The sequence below is a fragment of the Lutra lutra genome, chromosome 3 (genome assembly GCF_902655055.1).
Source record: "Lutra lutra chromosome 3, mLutLut1.2, whole genome shotgun sequence".
Classification (NCBI taxonomy): Eukaryota; Metazoa; Chordata; class Mammalia; order Carnivora; family Mustelidae; genus Lutra; species Lutra lutra.
The window spans coordinates 99,335,820-99,358,227 of record NC_062280.1 but is presented as its reverse complement, the minus strand read 5'-3'; the positions used below and the strand labels follow the sequence as shown (position 1 = coordinate 99,358,227).

Genomic DNA, 22,408 nt, shown 5'->3' with positions numbered 1-22,408 from the left:
TTCTTCACTTCATTCTTAGTGGCCAGTCTGTAGCACATGTGATTGATTCCAAATGGATTGGAGGGTGAAAAAGGAAGGACAGCAGGTGGGATCCAGGTCCTAGATGACAGGAGAGAAGAGGTAGGAGAAGAAAAGATATGGGGTAGACAGGGGACGTTGGGAGATGATCAGATACTACTGGTGCTCTTAGCAAAATTGTTCTGGGGGAAAAAAGGTTAGAAAAGGTCTTTGTGCCTACATTATAAGATAGGTTAGGTAATTTATGATCTGAATGTCTGCAAAGGAGGAAGACTTAGTACTTTTATTTTTCTGATACAAATTATACAGGTGTGGATGCAAATCTATATAGGGAAAATGTAAAAAAAAATTCATACATATGTGGATATGCCATTGTGTGTGATGTGTATGTGTACTTTACGTAAATGATTCCACGTATAAAGGAACTGTGATATAATATTATTGATTAGCAGCACGAACCATTCTTCCTGCCAAGTCTACCCCAAGGACAAACTCGAGCCTATTATTTTAAATTATGGGGAAATTAAGCAGTGCAGAGACACAAGAAAGGATGGTGGAAATGGGAAGCTAACCATACAGCCTCACAGCAGATGACTGACTATTCTGGGGACATCGGATCCTCACTTGTTAGCCTTTATTTAGCTCATGAGGAAAGAAAGCATAAAAGTAACCCATCCAAGGCATGGAACCATCCTTGCCCAACTTCATGGGTAACTAACTAATCCAAAAGGAACACAGCCATTACTTACACAGCCATAATGTAGATGCAACATGGCATATAAATCAGTAACTCTTGTATCGCAAAACAGACAAATAGATTAATGCATGTTGCAAAGGATGGGTGAAGAGATCGATTAGGTTACTGATTCAGACCATGAACTTTCTCTCAGTATACTGCATTTAACTTTTAAATAAGGTTTAGGAGAACCTGTAACATTTTGCTCACTGACAGAGCTATATTTTACTAAGGGCAGAAATTGGCTAGTCTATAAAAATTAAATTATGCCCCTTTCACTGTATCTAGTCAAGAGGAAAAACTCTAATTACAAGATTGCACTGTCAAACAAATGCAAATTCACATTCTTTATATCCTGGTTTAAAAATTCATACGGGGGGAGCTTCTATTCTGAAATGAGAATCAATATTTGAAATATTTTTCGGAGTGCAGTGATAAGCAAGAGTAAAAGGAATGTCATTATCACGGATGCTGGTAAGCAGATGCTAACTCATTAAGAGCAGAACTTGGGAGAACAAGTCATTCCTTATGCAAACATTTAAATATCAATTAGTAAGGACAATGGAAGAAGGCTTTCCTTCTCCACAGCCCGGTGCCTTATTACTCCAGAAATGACCAGAGGGAAAAAGAACAGTGGGAAATAATCTCTGCACCTAATAGGAATGCCACCCTGGGGGATAGGTAAAGGTTAATTTTAAATGTACTTCCCGACTGAAAATCAAATGTACCTGCCTCAAAATTCATAAGAGCTGAGTTTGCAGACTTAATCCAGAAAGGACTAACTAAAGGCCCGAGCATATTGCATTGCTGGTATTTTTTTGGGAAAGAGAATGCCTTTCATCACTGCTTACTGTCAAACTTGGTTGGTTCATTAAAATCTCTTCATCTGTTAAAACCGTGCTTTTCCTAGACCTATGAAAAATGCCAGTCCATATAGCGCGAGGCTTTAAAAATCCTACTGGTTGGTTCTCATATTCATTTAATATGCATTTTGTGGCCTGTCCAGTTAACCCATTCACTAAACGTGTGGGAATATGGTGGACATGGAGACCTTTAGCACTTTGCCTGAATTCTCTTCTCAGGCCAACCTTGGTGGCAGGTTTTCCTATCTAAGGTGCTGGCTGAGGAAAGCAGGTGCCTTTTGATAATAGTTAGCTGGTGGACCAGGTGTGTAAATTTTTGGGCCCGGTTTCCATCCTCTAGAACCCAAGAAAAGTTGGTCCAGACTTAGGGCATCCTAGAGTCACTTGAGGAACTTTAAAGGGACCCATGCCTGGGTATTTGACAATCTTAGGGAACTGGCTTGCTTCTTCAAGGGTGAGGGGAGGCAAGTGGATCTCAACAAAACTTCCAGGACGATTCTGATCTGCACTCTTAACTCTGAGTCACTGGGCCCTTTCAGCTCTAATGCATTAGGATTCTGAGAACAATTGGTTACTAATCCAATGAGCATAATTCTGACTTTGGTTCCTAACAGTCGCATGTAACAGATGTGACTTTCTTTCCCCAGAGTGGCAAAACGAACCTGCAGAATTAAATGCTGGTGGGTTGGGGCCTGGGGGAACAAGGGCTGAAAAGAGGACGACCAGATTTCCTGACCTGCTCTCCACAGAGCGCCCAGGAAAGGACCTGCTGCATAGGAATGCGATGACTGCACCACCTGTGGTCCCTGCACAGTCAGATCCTAGTTTGGCTCTCCATCCCCGCCAGCGCCAACAAGGTTAAGTGTCACTTACATTGACTAGTCTCACCACTGCAGGAGATGAAAATGTGAGAGCCTTGGAAGTATCACTCTCCCTCCCTCCACATTGCTCTTTTGATGGAGGAACGTGCATTTGACTGACTTCTACTGAATTCAGGCTTAGAATGTGCGTCCCTCCCCTTCTAACAGGATTTTCCTTGGAGTTCCTCAACTGTTTCCATTTTTCAGACTTCATTATTGGTGTTGCTTCAGTATTTCACTCTCGGTCCACCCTCTGGCCTCTGACACATGGCTGGAGGAGCCTAGTTTGGAGAGAAGGTGCCCATCTTGATCAATGAAGAGCAACTCTAGACCTCTAGCCCATAAAGACGGGGTGCTAAAGGTTCCCGTAGATAAGGTCGGCATTACAATGTCTGCTCTGCCTTTTTTTTTTCTTTACGCAAAGCTATTTGGAGGAGAGAATAAAGCAAGATGGAAAATGGCACTTTGAAAATGGAGTGTGTGGTATTATCGCACATGTACTTCTAGAGAGGAAGAAATAGCTCTCTGCAAAAAGGACGCCTCATTTGGTTGTAGTTTGGTTCCTATCTTTTTCTTTGTCTCAACAATATCCCAGCTGATAAACATGATATCCGGATAAGCAGTGGCCTAGAGGAGCCCAAGGAATTTCCTAATGTGTCCAGGGCTTAGCCCTATTTTTTCCTGGCTCTCAACTACTGCCTTTAAGAAAGCTTAAGAAAGAAATCCTTGAAAAAACCAAAACAAAACAAACCATGAAAGTGTTGAGAGTGATTCCGGCTGAAAGTCCCGCAGTTCCTCTAGTAGGAGGGCACATTTTGCTCAGGTTAAATGCTCAGGCATGAAACCCAAGCAAAAAAATCACAGCTATCACAGTATCATCACTAAATTTTGTTTTGCTTTTGTCATAGCCCGAATCCCAGGACAAACGACAAAACAATGCATGCTGCTCTTCTCGGGTCAAGTTATTCTTGAGAGCAGGTGGGTCTCAGACTTCCCGAAAGGGCAATTTTGGTGGAAAGAAACCACACCTAATGACCTAGAAAGAACAGCTTTTAAAACCGAGAACGCACACCGCATCATGGCATAGTGACGAACTCGCGCTCTGCTCCTCCAACATCCCTGTACTTGGCAACAGGGCATTTCCAGGCCCTTCTCAGAGAAACAACTACTTTTCCAAGGTGCTGCCTTGAAAGCTGGAGCCCTTACATTCTTTTGCTAGTGGATTAAGAAAATCACAGATTTAATCCCTTCAACCAAATGCTCTGTGGGTCCCATAGTTCAGCAAAGTAAAGGGGAGCAGCCCTTTGGTTCAATTCACATCAGTCACCACATAACGCTATTTCCCCTATTTTTATTATCTTGAAAACGGCAAGGTCTCTGTTGATGGGTTTGACCTTGGAACGAAGTTCCAGTTCCACCCATTTCCCCCAAGTTTCAGGTGCACTCTGATTTCTTGTAACACTACTGGAAGGGGCTGGGGAAGTAGAGGTCAGGAAGATCCTGGTCAGCAGGAGTTAAGTGAGGTCTGCTCTCCCAAGACCCTCTTCTCTGCACCACAAAGCCCAGCACCACTCCTCAGCCAGCAAGCAGCTAAGCTTGTGGGGCTGGAAACTATATTCCTTTGAACAATCTTAGCAATTTGTGCCTGGAATTTGATGCAGTAGCTCTAAAATTAAATAAAGATCCTGTAGTGTTCTTCTAAGAAATATGGCGTGGCTCTATGACAAAACACATTTTTCAAGCTCTGACCTCTGGGAATTTCAACTAGCTTCATATTTCAGGCTGACATTGCTCACAGGCTACTGTCTAGTTGCCCAAGCAGAGCTGGTTATCCATATATTTTCCACCTCCTGATCAGCTTTTAGCAGAAGGAGGTGAGGGGAGTAAATAAAAAGAGGAGAGACACTAGTTTAAATGCACTTCCCCTCCTGAGTCCCTTGGGGAGAAGCCCTGGTAATTAACTCTAATGAGATTAAAGTAACTTGGAACTCTTCATGTTGCCAGCTCTGTAAAAGTAAATTTGTGATAACCAGTGTGTGTGCATTAAATCAAAGTCAGTCCCTTTTCCTGTAATGCAGTGGCCCCCCTATCCCCCAACTCCTTTCGCCTGGCGGAGGCTGGCGAGGGGTGGAGGCTACCGGCTTCTTACCCGCACTTTGCTCCATCACTTCTTTCTGACACATGTCTTGAACATTCACCGTGCAATTCACGATGAACTCGGGGGAGGAGCAGTCGTTGTTCAGCTGGAATTCTTCACACTGATAACACTGGATTTGCAGCGCAAAGCCTGTGGGGACAGACGCAGTGGGTTCACAACCAGCTCCCACCCCCGACCCCGAGACTATACCGGAAACTGCGATCCTCCTCTGCCCCAGCCAGCCCGATCCCTGGGGTGCTTGGTCTCCACGTAAGGCGGCTGTGGCTGACGCCGGCAGGGGGCGGCGCGGATACCGAGGGTCCCTCAGGATACAGCTGAATTCTGGCTGCGACCCCTGGACCAATGTTCCCGAAACAAAGAGCCCGTCCTACCCCACACCTGGGCTCCCCCACCCCCAGAAGTTGAAAGGAAGGGTACACAAGCCCAGAGTGAAGTAGCTCCAGAGACATGCTTCAGCTCCAATCTACAGCAAAGGATTTGCGTAATTGTTAATTGGTTACAAATTACTTAATTACTATTTTGGCACCATTTGCGACTGTATTCGCAGACGCCTTTTCAGGTTTAATTTTTGTCGTCAGCGTTCCTGTGCTGTGGCTCCGAGGCTCCCTCGGTGTGGCTACGCGACCACCCAGGAACCCCGGAGGCAGTGCCGGACGCCAAGAGGGGCTGCGCCGCGAGTTCCGGGCCTTTCTTCGGGACAGTCCCCGCAGCATTAGGGGGGACCACAGCGTGTACAAGGGGCGTGCGTGTCTGTGTCTGTCGTGTGTATGTGTGCGTGTGTGTGTGCGCGCGCGCGCGCACCCCGAGCCGCGACACAACAACCATGTCTTCCTGGCTCTCAGGGCAACCGTTTGGCTAGGGTCCCCGGTCGGAGTCCCAGCTCTGAGGCTCTCGTTCGGAAGCCGTTCGCTTAACTGGGAAGAGTGAGACGTTTTCGCACCCCTCATCGCCCGTCTGCTCTGCTTGGATCTAGGAGCTCCAGTCTAGACCTAACTCCCCCTGCTCCGACAGACAATCGCCGGACGCCGCGCTTCTTCCCATTTCCACGTCGGTTGCGCTCTAAGCGCAGCAACCCAGCTCCGGAGCGCCCGGGCCACAGGCTGCCCAGCGCGCAGCTCACCTGTCGGCGGCGCCACTCCCGCGGGTTGCTGGAGACACCTGGTAACTTGGCGGGGTCAGAGGGCTTCATCGCCCCTTCTCCCTCGGCAAATCCCTGGCACCGCTCAGACCCCTCCTCCTCCCCAGCTCTGCTTCCTCTCCCGACCATCCAGCCCGAGCATCTGCAGCTCGAGTCCTGGAAATCCGCTTCTCCCGCCTCTCCTCCTGCAGCGCGGGACCTGGAGACTTTCCCATCTAGCGCCTCTGGGCACCAGCACCAGCCGCCGCCGCCGCCAAACTCCTGCTGGGCAACCCCTGCGCAGCTCGGGCCCGGAGGTGGGTGCCCGGGGGGCGAAGGGACGGGCGGGTAGATGGGGTGTGAGCTCCTGGCGGGGCTGCTGGCCTTTTTGTTTTCTTACCTTGAAACAAGAACAATCCGCAAAAAGTTGCTGCGATGCCGAGGACCCACATCCTCCCGGCGCCGCGTAGCCGGGAGAGGGCAGGCGCATCAGAGGCGGCGACCGCGGCGGAGGCTGTCGGGGCCACAGCGGCTATGGCTGCCGAGGCTGCTGGGGCCCGCGCTCCTGCCTCCGAGGCCACCGCCGCCGCCAAGAGGAGCCGCAGGTGCCGCCGGCGGCGCCAGCATCGCCCGGGCCCGGGCTCCGGCTGCGGGTCGCCGCTCCTCCCGCTGGCGCTCCGGGGCAGAGCGCGGCGTCTCCGGAGTTGGCGGCTGAGACTGGAGGAACTACTGGCGAGCCGGAGCACCCAAAAAAGTCTCGTCTCTTCTCCCCACCTCCCACTCCAGGCACCACGTGACGGCTGCCGAGTTGCGGTGGGGGTGGCGGGCGAGGAAGGCTGGGACCGTCTTTTCACGTCCCCACCCCCTTCCTATCGCCTTCCTCTCCCGCCTCCGCACGTCCCCAGGACAGGGACGCCAGGGGGAGAGGGAGAGTGTAGTTTCCCAAGGTTGGAAGGCTGGGGATTTGGAAAACGTGAGGAGGGCGCAGCAGGTGCCGCGGGGACTGGCCGGGCGCTGACTGCGGGACCTGCGAGGCGGGGTCGAAAGACTGCGTGCTCTACTGGGCCCTGCACCCCCCGGGGCTGTCCACTCCGTTGGGGTTGCAGCGCCTCTGGCAGTGGGAGCCCGGTGTCAGGGGCGGCTGGCTGGAGGGGGACGTGCTCCCGTGCGCCTGGCAAAGTTGCACACCTGCAGGCTCCCTGAGGTAGCCGATGCAGCTGCGCCCTTTTTATTTTTCCCTCGGAGAGGCCCCTCATTCATGTGGGGGCTTGGCTTCAGCAGCTGCAGGGTGGGCGGGGTATGGTGAGGACCCTGCCCCGACCCGCGCGTTCGGCCGCCGAAGCACTCCTTCCGCTGCCTGAGCGCACAGCTGGAGGGTGTAGTGACACCGCAAACGGTAGCCTAGCTTAGGACACGGCGGTTCCCGGGGACAACTGTCGCGAGTTCCCACCAGAAAGCAAATCGGGGGGAAGAAGGGAATTGCTCTCCTCTATCCCTTTTCTCCAAAAGCTCGGGCATCTTCATCCTGCTCGCCTTAAAGTCATGGGTTATTAATACATACTCCCGTGTCCTCTCCTGTACCGCGCCTTCACAGCCCAGGACTAAGCCTCAGGCTGCCCGGGTCCCCGCTTTTAAGCCCCCGCCCCATTCCCACCCTTCTCAGTCAAGCGACACCCACCTCGAGTTCTCCTGGGAAGCCAGGGAGCTAAGTTCGCCTTCCTTGGAGCCAAGCCTTGCAGCAGGTGGTGCGGGAGGCTCTGCGCCCCCGTCCTGGATCCCGCACGTTGCCAACCCTGTCCCCTCAGTCCCTGGGGAGAATCCCTCTGTGGAAATAGCTTCATAAGCTTTGCCTCTCTTCACCCTCCTACGCTTGGGCCACCCCCTGGAGGAAGCTCTCTCAGGCCAGGACGCTGATTATTTATTTCCCCATCTTGCCAGCAGAGCAGGTCTGGAAATGGGCTTAAATGACTTTCTTGTAATTCCTCTGCAGAGATCGTTCTGTATCTACCTCAGGCTCCTCTCCCTTTGCCCCCCTCTTCCTTTCATTTCTAGTTGGTTAATCCCTTGGGGAGACTCAATGCTTTGACCATTACCCGCTTGTCTGCAGACTCTGATCTTACAATTGCCTGAATTACTATCTCTGGAGTAAAGGGGCCAATTTATTTATTCCTTCCCAGAATTGATTATTGTAGCACGTGTGAGATTCAAATAACTGGGCCAAAGGGTTCTTGAACAAGTTCTTTTAAGATTTCAGAGGGTGAAACTGTGATATGACTTTTATTCAGAAATGAAACAGAAGAATTTTTAGAGGTCTGAAAGACAATGACACTTTACATAATTTTCATTTAAGATAACAAAATTCAGTATAACAAATTGCACAAATTAACCAAATAACACTGATTATACAATGCTCTTTTAACAAATAAGTGTGTACTGAAGTAACCATATAGATCCTAAAAATATTTCTATTAAGCCTAGTTTACAAGCTCCTGTACAAAAGCAATTATAAATAGTTCACATCTAGAAAAAATACAAATAACCTTTAAAATAGAATTTATCCTCACATATAAACAGACTTTGTAGAAAAAAAAGGATCTTAAAAAGTATGAATTTTTTTTGTAGCACCAACCATTCATTTGATTTTTTAAAAAGTGAAAGTTACAGATAAGAATTTGGTTTCATTTCTAGATTGCCCAGATTTTAATAGAGCAGGAAGATAAAAAAAAATCAACAAATACGGTTAACAATCATAAAGAAGCACTAAGGAGAAGAGGATGTAAGGAAATGTTTGGAGGGAAAACCTGCTGTTGAAAATAGAATTAGGTCACTTCTGATCCACTTCCCTTCACATCAGTGTCACCCTTTGAGTACCTGTTACATTTTTCAGTGGAAGCAGAATTACGCTTCCTACTGGAACTTGAATCTCTCTGGCAACAATTGTGAAATTGCACTGGTATTAATGTTCCTATCACTTTGAGACTATGAGTTGGAGATGACCAGGAGCCCTCTGGTTTTTGGCGGGGCCATTTTAGCTTTACAGGGTGTACCCACAAACAATTTGACTACTAGGACAGTGAAGTCAAAGGACACCTTAGCTGGAATTTTTAAAAAATATATTATCAACTTCTAACACTTAGTACGTCATTTCAAGAGCATGGCACGGATTCAATTTATTGCTGCCTTTTTTTTTTTTTTTTTTTTGGCTACAAATATAATTTCTTTTCCAAAAATTTACAACTTCTGTACAAGTATTCAAAAAAAGTGCAAAATTAAGACTTCTGTATTGTGGGTGTGTTTACATTTCATCCTCATGACACACAACAAATGGAGCCTATCTTTATTGCCCTGTTAGAGAAGAAGCTCCCATGGGCTGCTTGCTGTGAATCTGACAATGCAGTCTCTGGTGTTGCCAGGCTTTATTGCTGCTGTCTCTATTCCCCTCCCCACACCCCCCTGTTGCTTAAGTGCTCCATTTTCAGCTCACTAAGAAAAAAAAAATTAAAAAAGGTCCTTTATACATCATTCGAACCCTGACTTGCACAGGAAGAGAAGCTATCATATAAAGAATCACTCAGTGATTCCAAATTGTCTACCCCAGGCCTATCTGAGCTACTCAAAGATGCTTCTTCATTTTTTTCTTTTTCTTCCTTTTGTCCTTCAAACTTGTTCAGAGAGTTCTTCTCTCTTTCTAGCAAAATCATAGTTTTGCTGTTATATTTATTGAATGACTCCAGGGAAATTTTAGATAATCTATTCTCAGGATCTTCTTTTGTTTCTTCAACTTGTTTCAATTTCTGCAATAAAAAGACGAAAATATTAGAGACATATTTCTTGGGAAAATCAAGTTATTCTATCCAATATTCAATTATTGTCTGCATAACGTGCAATTTAAAGGGATAGAGAGAACCTACAAGTCTTTAACAACCTTCTAGTATAATTAAAGGTAATAATAAAGCCAATTTAGGGATAAATCAAGACTGTAATCATTTTACTGAGATAAATAGGTTCCGATTTGCAAACTGGTAAAGTGCCACTTAATTTCATTTTAAATGGATCTGCTTGAAATTTGTTCAGGTAAAGTGCCTTATATGTCTTCATCAAAGTTTCAAACTCCTCTCTTTTCTTACTATTATTGGTTGTCTTGTTTCTAAATATGGATAGGGACTGAATTTCAGCCAGAAGTTGGGACTATATAGGGAAAAAAAGGTATACAATCCCTTAAGTTGCCATGAAGTTTCAGTACCTGATAGACTTGTCAGAAGCACTGTCATCTGTTTTGTCCCTTTACAAGTCCTAAGATATTTGCAGACCTGATCTCCAGGTCTGTGGGTGTAGATTCCAGGAAGCCCAAGGGCCTAAGAAAACAGTAACACTTCTGCCCATTAGTAATCTCTCCCCTCCAGGAGGTTCCAGCCAGACCAATTACCAGATGTCTCTAGGACTTTCTAGAACACGGCAGTCATACTTAATTATTCAATTATTGTAGGTAAACTCTGTAAACCAATGCTTTTCCTTTCTTCTTTTCCTCTTTTGGGCAAAAATTCTATCCAAACACCAGGAGGAAGTAGGGACAGGAGCTTAGACGTAATAATAGCTACCATTTATTAAGCATCCATCATGTAAAACTCACGAAATATATTTTCTCTAGAAGCATTTTCACAGGGGACTTGCAAGTTACACATCCTCATTTTAAAGACGAAAACACGGCTCAGAGTGACAGAATTATTTGCCCAAGGTCACTCAGCAAGTGACGGGAACAGCAAGTGAACAGGATTTGAATTCCAGGCTGGCTGCCTTCCATGCTCTTGTTCCTGCTAAACCGTGCTCTTATGTAATAAAAGACAAGATGTCTTTTTTTTTTTTTTTCATTTTGCCTCCCAAATATTCCATTTAAATAACTTGGCAGACCATCTCTATTGCTATTGTCCCAGGCTCAGGCAAATGCAATTCTCTTCCCCAACCCATCCCCCACATTGTTATGCTGGATGCACAAAGATAAAATGAAGAAACTGTGTTTTGATCCAGGGAACAACACACGTAGTCAAAGCCTCTGATTCTCATATGCTAAATATTTAATAGAAAGAGAAAAGAAAAAGATATGGCAGTGGATGGCTTTGGTGTCCCAAAAGCAGACTGAGACACAGTTTCTCTTTCCTTTATGCAAATGGCACAATTCTTTAGGAATATTTAAAAATCATCCTTGGAGTGGTGCTTATTTCATTCTACCATTAACTTAGAGGAGCATTACTCACAGAGTTCATTTTCAACCTCAAATGGCTGCCTTGAAACCAGACACAAGCTAAGGAACGGATCTCTAGGTGCTTCCAGAAGAGTGGCTCCATAATTAAGACTAACACCATGCAAAAGCCCTTTTTCATACCATGCCAATTTTTAGACTTAAAAAAATTTCATTTATTTATTTGAGAGAGAGAGAGCAAACCTGAGAAGCAGGGGCAGGGAGAGGGAAAGTGTATCTCCAGCACACTTCACGCTAGTTGTGAAGCCTGACTCAGGGCAGGGCTGGATCTCACCACCCTGAGATCACAACCTGAGTTGAAACCAAGTGTCTGACATCAACCGACTGCACCACCCAAGCACTGCTCCTAGGCATTTTTAATAAAGAGTTATACACAGTACAATACTAAAAATACACAGGGAGCCGGAAATGTTTTGATGTACCAAATGCCGGTAAATAAAGGACTTTAACGGTAATTTTCTCCTCGCCTGAATATCTCTTCCCTTTTTCTTTATTCAAGAAGCATGAGCATTTTCGTCGCCTATTTCTGGTCACAAATGGATCTCAAATTCATTCCATAAACCCTTACTAGAGAAGCGAACACGATGCAGGGGGAAGGTGTTGGTGTTGGGGATAGACAACAGCATCAAATTGCCAGGTGTGGCCAAGGGAGAAGTTGAGGCTCTGGAGGCAGAAACAGCTGAGCTTTGCCCTTTAACTGGCTGTGTGAGCGCCCTTGAGTTCCCTTCCTCAGGTGTAAAATGGCGATAAGACACAACTATTTCAGGATTGTTGCAAGTAGTCGAAATAGAACACCTTGAGGCCCAACACACACTACTAGATGCTCAATAAATGGTACAATAAATAAATAAGAGTGAGGTAGGATTCTTATTCTGGACAGTGTTTTTGAAACTGTCTTCCAGGCCAGAAGCACTAGCATCATGGGGGAGCTTGTTAGGAATGCAAAGTCTTGAGCCCTGCCTGGACTTACCATATCAGAAATGCTGAGGCCCTTGGGGAGCCTGGGTGGCTCAGTGGGTTAAAGCCTCTGCTCAGGTCATGATCTCAGGGACCTGAGATTGAGCCCCGCATCGGGCTCTCCGCTCAGCAGGGAGCCTGCTTCCCCTCTCTCTCTGCCTGCCTCTCTGCCTGCTTGTGATCTCTGATCTCTATAAATAAATAAATAAATCTTAAAAAAAAAAAAATGCTGAGGCCCAGCAAATGCGTTTAACAAGCTCCCCAGGTGACTCTGATACATGCGAAAATTTGACAATCACCTAGTCTGGAAGAACCTGTGGCTTGGGAGGGCCCACAGACAGATGGTAAGTATAATTCAGTGTATTGAAAGACCCACTGTGTCGGACATAAATAGTGCGCCATGTTTTCCACATGTTTCATACTTGTTGCTTTGTTTCCTCAGTCGATTATAACAAAGGCCTACAGAGGTGATGAAAAGGAAGGAATGGCCCCGTAAGAAAACTCACATGGCCTTCTTACTCTTGCTTTTATTTTCACGGTTTTTAATGAAAGGTGGGTACAGAGATATTTCTTGGCTCTAAGAACTAGATCAGTGCAAGAGGGCCAATCCAGCCGCCTGGCATTTAGCCTCAGTGTTGGGGAGCAATGGGGAGTGGTGAGGACTGGGGTCAGTTCAAGACCATGTGTCCGTTCTAGGGACAGGAGCAGCTAATTGTCGCCATGCAGAAACGTGGGTCCAGAGCTTCGGATTTTGAAGAGGAGGCCATCCATCTAGAACAATACTTGCTCATGTTTCAGATCCTCTGATGTTTAACTAATTTGCTTACATTAAGAAAAAAACAAAAACAGCCCCAAACCCCCCTCTGTATGTCAAATGGCAGTCTTCGTATTTTTTGAACTTCTGAGGTAGAGAAGATATTTTATCCATTTACGTCCTGCCTGACCTCCTCCTCCTCCCCCACCAGCTTTCTCCCTAGGGGGCTTGCCCCTTGCTCAGTCACCAGTGGATTCTCAGTGGAGACTTGATGGGTTCAGTCCTCTCAAGCATCGGCAGGATCCCAACGGTTGGCTACGCCAGGGGTCCTGATAGCTAAGAATAAAAGCGCAAAAGTATCTTACTTCCCTGCCTTCAATTAGAAGCATAGCAAGCTGGATTCAACATTGTCTTGTCAGATCCCGGGTGTTTTAAAAATGTTGACGTCCTCTAACATTTACGTGTAAGATACAAGGAGGGCTCGAGGTCACCCAGTAGTGTGCTAATGATGATCTGTCGAGCAGTAACAAAACAGGGCACATTAGTTTGCAGCCACTATGCGAAGGTGCTTTGCAGACTAATCATGGTAATAACAGTATTTAATCGAGATCCTGTTCTGTGCAGACACTCTGCTATGCACAACGCACGGATTATCTGTTTTCAGCCTCACATCAGTTCTCTGGGGGGGGTGGGTGTCCTTAGTTTCTCCATTTGGAGCCAGTCGAGGCTTGAGGAGGTGAAGTCACTTGGTTAAGGGCAAGCGGCAGTACATGGTGGCCTCTGGGGTTGGCCCCGGGGAAGTCAGCCTGCAGAAGCCACGCTCTTCCTCTCATCCCCGGAAAAGAGCTTTACGAATACCAGCCACTATTAAATCTCTCTGAGGAGCATCTGAAGTGAGCATCACAGACGAAAGTCATGAGAAAAAGCCTAGTACAGATTAGTGTTTGACAAGGATTGTGGAGGTTCCCTGGGACACCCTCATTTCCTTCATATATTGTGCCTTCCTGGAATTAGGATAAAATGAATAGCCTACATTTGTCACCTATAGGTGGCAACAGTTGTACAGTTCACTTTCTGGTGGGGCTTTCGATTGCACTTGGGAACAAGGTAAGGATGAACAGGGCAGGAGAAAATATATTTTCCTGTTTCAAATACATAACGTTGCCATAATCTTAAAATATTTTCCTGCTTTCAGTGTAACCATGGCATTCTGAGTGATAATTCAAGCAAGTAGATAGTGACACAGTTTGCAGAAATCCCCTGGAAGGAATTATACCTCAATTAATTTAATTCCTTGTAGTCAAACATTAATCAATCAATCAGAGCCATTTGCTATGCGACTGGCTTTGTGTGAATAACTGTGTGGTCTTGATTCTCAGAGGCAGTTCTGCAGAGAGGGCTCCTGGAATGATTCTGACAGGGGAAGAGGATGGAGATGTACAATGAGACGGGGGCATTCCATGGAATTCCTGTTGCATCTGCCACTGTTCTGTGTCTACTTTAGGGGCAAGAGCTTCTCGAATAGTCTATGTCTCTTGCCCTTTCGGATTCTGTAATGGACAGAATCACTATAAAGACAGGAAAACACATCAAGAGTTTCCTATCATAAGGGGTTCTAAGAACCCCACCCAGACTTGTTAAATATCACTCAGTATCTGGGTTTTCAATCATACATAGTTTTTATTTCCAGGGACTTCGGCCATCTAAGATTTCACTCAGTCTTACATCGGTCTGGAAGGTGAGGGAGGCTAATGTGGGCTGTACTCTCCATGGGGTATTTATGGAATCTGTTGTTCACACAAATTCAAATTCAGGGGGAATTTGACCTGGAAACTCAGTTTCCTGATTTTCAACACAGAAATGTATACCATTTTTTAAATGTTTTTTTAAAGATTTTATTTATTTGAGAGAGAGAGAGAGAGAGAGAACATCAGAGGGGAGAGGTCAGCGGGAGAAGCAGACTCCCTGCTAAGCAGGGAGCCCAACGTGGGGCTCAATCTCAGGACTCCAGGATCACGACCTGAGCCGAAGGCAGTCGCTTAACCAACTGAGCCACCCAGGCACCCCCATATACCATTTTTTTTACTTCCACAGTCAACAATGATCATGGAGTAGAGATTCTGCTAGACCAATATCCTGAACACCAGGAAGGATAAAATCGAAGGTGATATGGGCCCTTGCCATAAGGAAAAGATGGGGAGAATGATATAAGGTGGTAGAGAAAAATTCAAGTGATAAACCAGAAAAAGAAACATATCGTTGATGATATCAGCTTCAAAGAGATCCATGTTACACATGGCTAGCCAGATACTCTTGCCCACAGAGGAGAAACAAACAGGAAATTCACAAGATTGTGTAATGGATCAGTGTTTTATGATGAAGGCCACTCTTTCTTTCAATCAAGTTTCCATCTGTTGATTGTCTCTTGAAAATATTAGTGAGTACATCTACTGTAAGATGTCAGAAAGAGATTCAGACCTTCTTGTGAAATTCAAGTGTAGCACTGTTCCTCAGCTGGGCATTAATACTTACAAAGAGGATGGCATTTCTAGCACAAATTAGTGTGAACAATACCTTCATCAGCATAGTCTTGTTTCTCTATTGCTATAGAGATTCACGGCCAGTCAGTTCAAGAAGACTCTTGCTAGGAAAATAGCTACATTTGCCAAATGCTCTTACTATGTATCAGGTACTGGGTTGAATGCATTGAGTAAATTATTTCATTTGATCCCTATCATCCCCATTATGTGTATAAATGTATAATTATGTATATATACAGAGTGGAGACGTGTAAGTACTAGGCTCACACACCTGGTTAGTTAGTTAGGAAGTCAGGATTTAAGCAGAAGTATTCTGACTACAGAATTTGGGATCTTATTCACTATGCACTAGACCAGGTATTTGGAAGCCAGTGTTTAGTTTCCTGGAATTGTGTTAATTACTTTGGTGACCCCTCCATACCTAAGTGTCTTTACATTAAAGTTTTTAGTATCTTCCTGCTCTATAAAGCTCCATGACTCTAAAATATTCTTAATTGGCTGTCTTCTGTGCATCTCTTATTGGCACAGTAAATAGCTCTCTTCCCCATCTTAGTTCTGAACAAACTGAAGACTAAGATAAAAGAAAAAGGCTGGTGGGAGAATAAAATATCGGCTTTATTAATGAGAAAGCTTACATTGGAGGATGAGGTTTCTCACTGCAAAGAAGTGAGTTTCCTAGTACTCATCCTAGAAATAGTCCTGGTAACTACTGGGGCTGGGGGCAAGTATCTTCCCATAAAGCCTCTCGCATAAAGGAATAAGACAGAAATGCGCTTCTCCTCCTAGACTCGCTAATTAAAGCAGCTACCACTGCTTCTTCAGAGGAGAAGTGAATGGAGGGGATGCCAGAGATGCTAGGGGTGTTACCCTAGGAAGTTCCCTCCACCTGCAAAGAAGCACCTGAAATTGGGAAGAAGGGTCCTCACCATGTCCCCTACCACCACCCAACCTTTTTCATTATGTATGATGATGCAGATTTTAACTAGATAGTCATAAGTACTCTAAGGCCAAGAAGATGCAGGAAGTAGCCCTTGGGGGGAGGAGGATCAAGTTTATGAATGTTCTGCCACGTAGTTGTCATGAAAAGTAATTTTTTAAAAAGACACAAAAAAACCTCATAGATGACAGTGAGTGGAGTTGTGCAGAGAAAAGTCTTCATGGGCAAAGAAACAGGAGAGAGGTGATTTAGTCCATGTGAAAGACAGAGGAGCTGCCAGGTGGATGCAGATAAATCTAAAAGAGGAGATAGTTTGGCTAGTCCTGGATGTTTGGTTCAAGTTGAAAGTGTGATTTCCCTCATGTCTTCCCTGATGAGCTACTCCTGGGCACTGGAAGGATGGATTCAGGGCAGAGTTTTGTGTTATGCTCTTGCTGGGGGAATGGGGAAAAGGTATTTTAATCCTGGGCTCCTTAGTTGAACGTCTGTGCACTTTGCAAAGTCTACGTTAAGTGATATTTGCTGGGGGAGGGCCAATCTCAAGGGAAAAGATGCCGCTGAAGTCATTTCTCTTTCCTCAGAGTCACTAATCTCCTCTTTAATGCCACCTCTTACTGTACTCCTGGCGGAGCTACTTTCTGAGTGAGACATAAAAATAGATAGAATGACCTTTGGTGAAACAGAGACCCTCCAGACTTTTCTCGAGAGTTGTGGTGTTAACCCTGTTAACCAGGTCAAATTCCAACCCATATAATTACTTTCTCCCAGTGCTCAGTTCCTTTTATTACCTCAACTGGACACATTACTCTTCAGTTGCCCTTCTGAAAAATTAATGTGACGGATTGGTAATAGAGAACTACTCTCTCCCTCCAACCACTGGTTGGGAGATGTGATTCAGCACTTGAGGGCACTCTCTGTTTCCTTACTGGGTTCCTGAAGATTCTTCAGTATCTCTAGGGCAAACTGGTTTTATTAGGTGAAAGAGTAATTTTCAGCTGAGATGTGTTTTTATGACTATATTATTAACTATATTGCTGTCTTTTATCAGGATCAATGACTTTTAGTGACCTTCGCTGGAACCCCTGAACCCAGAGGGAAAAAAGTGAGCTTACTTTTTGGAGGAAAAAAAAAAAAGGCACGAAGTGAGGTTCATAAGGAAGGAAACGGGAGCTAGAAAATAATACCTTGTAGAAAGGAAAAGAACTCGTCTCAGAGATAAACAGTGGCCTGAAGGACATTTAAAAACTAGATCCAAAAGGCAGTAGGAAAGAGAAGTCATTTTATCGCACAGATTGGAAATGCTCCCATATATGGAAAATGGGGGAAGATGTGGGACCAGGCATGTCAGTGGGAAGAGAAAAAAGGATCACAAAAAACCGCCACAAATGTAGCTCAAGGCAGATGAAGGCATTTGGGAAGAGGAAAGGCATGCAATGAGTAAGTCTGGGTAATACTGTTACAGGAACATGCAAAGAATTCAAAGAACTCAACGTCTGTGAGTTCTACAAACTCCAACGTGAGTGCCATCACTTGAAATGCCCATTCGAAAAGATATTTCTGCATTTTTGTTTTCCGGGTTGTAGATGAATCTACAAATCTAATTTAAAATGTAGGTTGGTCACCTTCAGTAATGCATCAGATGAGATTAATATTGTTCAATTTCTCCAAAAGTAGAATCTGCACTGTTTAAAGCCACCTAGCATCAGGAAAATAAGCCAGCTCATTGATACTGGCCTGTGTAATTAGCTTTAGCTAAATGGAACATGCTTATCTGTGTTCTTAGATTCCTTTTTCTTCTTCCAGCACAATAATATTAACTAAAATTTTTATTCAAGAATGAGAATTGAGCAGGTGCTGGGTTGGAAACTTCTAAACCTGCTTGTTTTACTGTCGGGGTTAATGATTCCTGCTGATGAGAGTGGACGCATCAAGCCTTTTTTGCCTTTAATTTATAGGCACTATTATGAATAAAAAGAAATATATATGCTTCTCACTTCACTTAAAAGATTGACTAGACTTTTTTCTTTGACGAACTCTTCCAGCATTTCATGTCTTAAGTCTGATCCCTATCCGTCCAGCAAGCTGGGCCATGTCTGGTTTAGACGTCAGTGTGTGTTCAGCAATAGAGAGCCTGTGAGTGTTGTCCGAGGGAAATACAGTATGAAAGGACCATCTGTGTATTCCGGGGCCATACAGCTGTTTTCATTTTGGAGTGATAGATGTAGGGCTCCTCTTACAAGAACAAAAATATACTTATTTGGAGGATCAGATGTCTGTATAAAAGGTTATACAATTTTTTCCTCCCATGGAAGTTCTCCTTCCAAAGAAAGATCTCCAATACCATCATAATGCTGGTCATCATCAAAGTGTGTCTGGAAAGGCTAAGTTTTTATTATGATGCACGGTGTGAGTACCAAAGCCTTAGAGAAAAATTTCATGTTATTCATTAACCTATAAAGAGGCAACCGGAAATTACTTCTAATGGAATTTGGTAGATCATTTGAGAGTCACACTATGCTATGGCATCCAATCTATTAGGCACTTTACAACAGCCAGCAGAGTCCAATGGGACTGCCAGGTAAGGTTCGTCCAGGAACACAGATATCCGTGGATGTTAGAGTGTTCACTCTTTTTATGTTTGAACTATTCATCTCCTAATGCCATCCATGTTTCAGTTTTAGGGCAGGTCAGCCTTTGCTCTGGATGTAGTTTAGTTATTCCCCAAGGATATGTGACATAGTCTTGAAGCCAGGGCAACTGAGAATCAGCACCCATTGTTTGATCCTTGTTCTAGAGAGAAGACTCCTTGGTGGGAATTATTCTAAATATTTAGGAACACTGAGCTTTCTATTCTGTGTTCTATTCTAGTTTATTGTGACAATTGTAAAGATGTTCTTATCCCTCATTACCCAGTAAGCACCGGGGAGAGAGGGTTCTAGAATGGAAGGATGTCCTAGCTGAGAGAATGCCAGTGGAAATCTGCTTTCATTCTGGATTCTGTCCCTTGCTCTGCCACAGTATGACTGTGACACTCATTACTTCAACTCTGGATGCAGATGTTAATGAGTATTTAAACAGAGATAATGCTGCTCTTGCCACATCATTTATTTATTTACCTATTTATTCAACAGATATTAATGAGCATCTACTATGTTCTAGATAGTATTCTAGACACCAGGGATAGAGTGGTATAGGAGACAAAAACTACTAATCACATGAAATACACATTTTCAAAATTCATTAATATGATAACAATATAGAACAAAGCTTCAGATGTCTTAGGAGATGAATCCTTGAGAAATGAGTTGGAATAATCTATCTAGCCTGCTCTTTGATTCTAATAATGACACTTAGAACACATCTATCTTGTCAATCGCAAAGTTGTGGATATGCCTTTTTGCCCCAATTCTGTTTTTGAATTAATGCCCTTGACTTGCTTAACTTCTTTTGGTCTTTTTCCATTTTTCATCTGTAGCAGCATTTGGGCAAGTGTTTCTCATAGGTTAACTAATTACTATTTCCATTCACCTTTCTTAACCTCTCTGGGCCTAGTTATCTCCTAAATTCAACATGCTTAAATGAGAATTTCTTCTCTTTTCTCTAATTCCACGTTGTTGCAATAATGACCAATTTTTAGAACTTGTGCCCCCCCCCCCCTTTTTTAGTTATTCAGAGCTGCTCATTTTGTTTCTATAATAACTCACCCACAGGATCTTTTTCTCTATGAATTCCTGGCCTAAACAGCCAAACTGTCTGTTTGACTTTGAACTTCTGTGTATTTTATAATATAGGCTGTTTTCATATCAATGTCTCACTTCTCAATTAGATCACACACTTCTTGAAGCCACAGATGAGATTTTATCCTGCTTTCTTTTCTCAGATTCTTGACACTATATATTATATCTCTTGGAGTTGATATTCACGGCATATCAATAAAGGTAGTCCCTGTTAGATCTGCTTTTACTACATCATTTCCTCTGGAGCTCAGAGACTTGACCAAGTTTCCTATCATGTCTGCTTTTCCATGACAAAGACACATATAAAATAAGACTAGTTCAGACTTTCACGTGACTTGTGCTAGCACAACCTGCAAGACATACCAGCAGTGGCCTGGCCTCTCAGATGCCTGGTTAGCATCCAGAACCAGGGTGAAACAGGCATGAATGGATATCTGACTATTGCCTACTTTGGACAAAGCAATTTCCTATCTGTGTCAAGAGCAGAGAGAGGTGCACTCACATACTATGGCATCCTGGTTGGCAGCTCTGCTCTGTGTCTTCCCCTTTCTTCTGCACCCCCAGCTGGGCATGGCCAGCAGTGGAGTGAGGCAGCAGATGCTCTCACTTCCTGGAAATCCAGGAGGAATAGCCAAGACAATAAAGCTTCTCAGCGGCTGAAATGTTATTCAAAAGAGCAGGCCCATGATAGATGGTACAGACATTGGCTCTGTCCTTTTCTTAAATGCTTCCTTCAGCCAGCGAGTGCTGCCTCACCTCATTTGAGCCCGGTGGAAGACAACGTGCCCAAATTCCGATTCTTACCTCCTTAAGACAGGGGTGGGGGGGAGGTCGATGACATGAGTGACAGTGTAAACACGACAGTGATGACATTCTTAGGGGCAGCAACAAGGCTGACTGTGTAGGCGATAAACCCACCAATATTACTGGGTATATGAAATCATGAAATTAAACTGTAGGGAGATTAAATTACAGGGGACTTAGTACAAAATTCTAGTACCAGGCAGCATGCAATTTTTTTTTTTGTTGTTGTTCTCTCTCTGCCACCTGTAATATATTCAGTTGGCAAACTGACTCCTGCATTATAAAAGGTATTCTCCTCATAGACCACCCAGGCTGGCTCAATGCTATGTATGAGGTTTAATTCAGCTATCCCCTACAAAAAAAATAAACTTTTTTCTTGTCTCACATGCACAGAACAATTTAATTTTTAAGGTCATATAAAAACGCAAGGCGTCTTGCTCCGAATGAAGCATGTTTGCCCCACGCAGCTGTATAAACACAACTCGATCGCTATGGGAATGAAATGGGGATCAACAAAATCAATGGTTAATTGTGTGACTCAGGGTCTTTCATCTCAGATCTAATTTGTAAAGAAGGGCCAGGGGATGTTTGCTTTTGATTTTCTTAAGATATTATTTAAAACCTTTCTGTCAGGCGGAAGAGTTCACCAGGTCCTCGTATCGTTTCCCTGACTTACTTGGCTTATGAGCAGTCGAGGTCATACTGACCCTGTGGCCCTTCCAGTCTTCACCTTCAAGTTCAGTGTGCTTCTCAGCCAAGCTGCCTCACGTGGGGTATCTGGCTGGCACTAATGCCAGACAAACTTTATTGTGAAAATAGCCCGCCATAATCGGTACCAGTCACGGTGGCATTAGGTTGTATCATAAACTGCTTTTTGGTTTGTTCACCAGACAATCTATAGTGCACAGCTGTCAGGCAGCCACCTTCTCCTCCAACCACATCAGCAACATGTTTTGTGCCGTGAAGATGCATGATTTTGTGACACGGCAAGAACATGTGAGTTGAGCCCGTTCAGACAAATACGCTACCGGTTCCAACAATCTAAAAGGGACCAGTGGGAGGGGGTGCTGCTGGAACAGAACCCATAAAAAGTCATCCAGTCTCATTAGCCCAAATGGATGAGAAGGGAAGGAGGACAGGCAGGCCTCCTCTGCAAAGGGAATAGTACAATAACATCCAGAAGACCACGGGGCTAACGGACGGACCGCATGGACCCTTGTTATATCACGGCAGCACTAAAAATGTAATGTTTGAACCTCTTTTCCCTTTAAAGTGTAACCTTTCATACAGTAAGTTAAGCCTTGCTCTCTCTTACATATTGTTAGAAGCCTTCATCCATTTTGGGGACTGAAGGCAAAATAATTCTTGAAATAATGAATCATTTTTCTTTTTTCAGCTTGTCCAGAAATCCCACGATTATTTTGCACTTGCAGACAATGACCTTCTCAAAGGAGGCCTATCAAACTTTCAAGATAAATAATGAGAGGGTCTCTTTTTCCTGCCTCAAGGAAAAAATTGCATGGAGGGAAGATGTTTGTGAAAGCCTCAATATGTTCATCCCAGGAAGGGCAGCGGCTCCAAGGGAAACGGGACAGCACACGTATTTCTGTGTGACTGGCGGCCCCATTTAGCGGGCTCAGCAGTGTCTTTGGAGGGACCTTGGGGGAGCC

The 22,408-nt window shown here is 44.5% G+C and overlaps 2 protein-coding genes across 5 annotated transcripts in view; both read right to left on the bottom strand.

Annotated features, from left to right (window-relative positions):
* LYPD1 (LY6/PLAUR domain containing 1) overlaps positions 1-7,266 on the bottom strand; it is a 45,888-nt gene extending 38,622 nt beyond the window's left edge. The window contains exons 1-2 of one of the 4 annotated variants that reach the window (XM_047722531.1): positions 6,153-7,266; positions 4,627-4,764 (exon numbers count right to left, since the gene is read on the bottom strand). In XM_047722531.1, the coding sequence (XP_047578487.1) occupies positions 4,627-4,764; positions 6,153-6,204 (190 nt within the window). In that variant the 5' untranslated portion in view covers positions 6,205-7,266. The remainder of the gene's footprint in view (positions 1-4,626; positions 4,765-6,152) is intronic. The other 3 variants (XM_047722533.1, XM_047722530.1, XM_047722532.1) reach the window with 3 other exon arrangements.
* A 740-nt stretch (positions 7,267-8,006) lies between these two features.
* The window catches only part of NCKAP5 (NCK associated protein 5), a 915,059-nt gene continuing 900,657 nt past the window's right edge, over positions 8,007-22,408 (bottom strand). The window contains 1 exon segment of the mRNA XM_047722528.1: positions 8,007-9,546. Coding sequence (XP_047578484.1) covers positions 9,265-9,546 — 282 coding nt within the window. The 3' untranslated portion in view covers positions 8,007-9,264.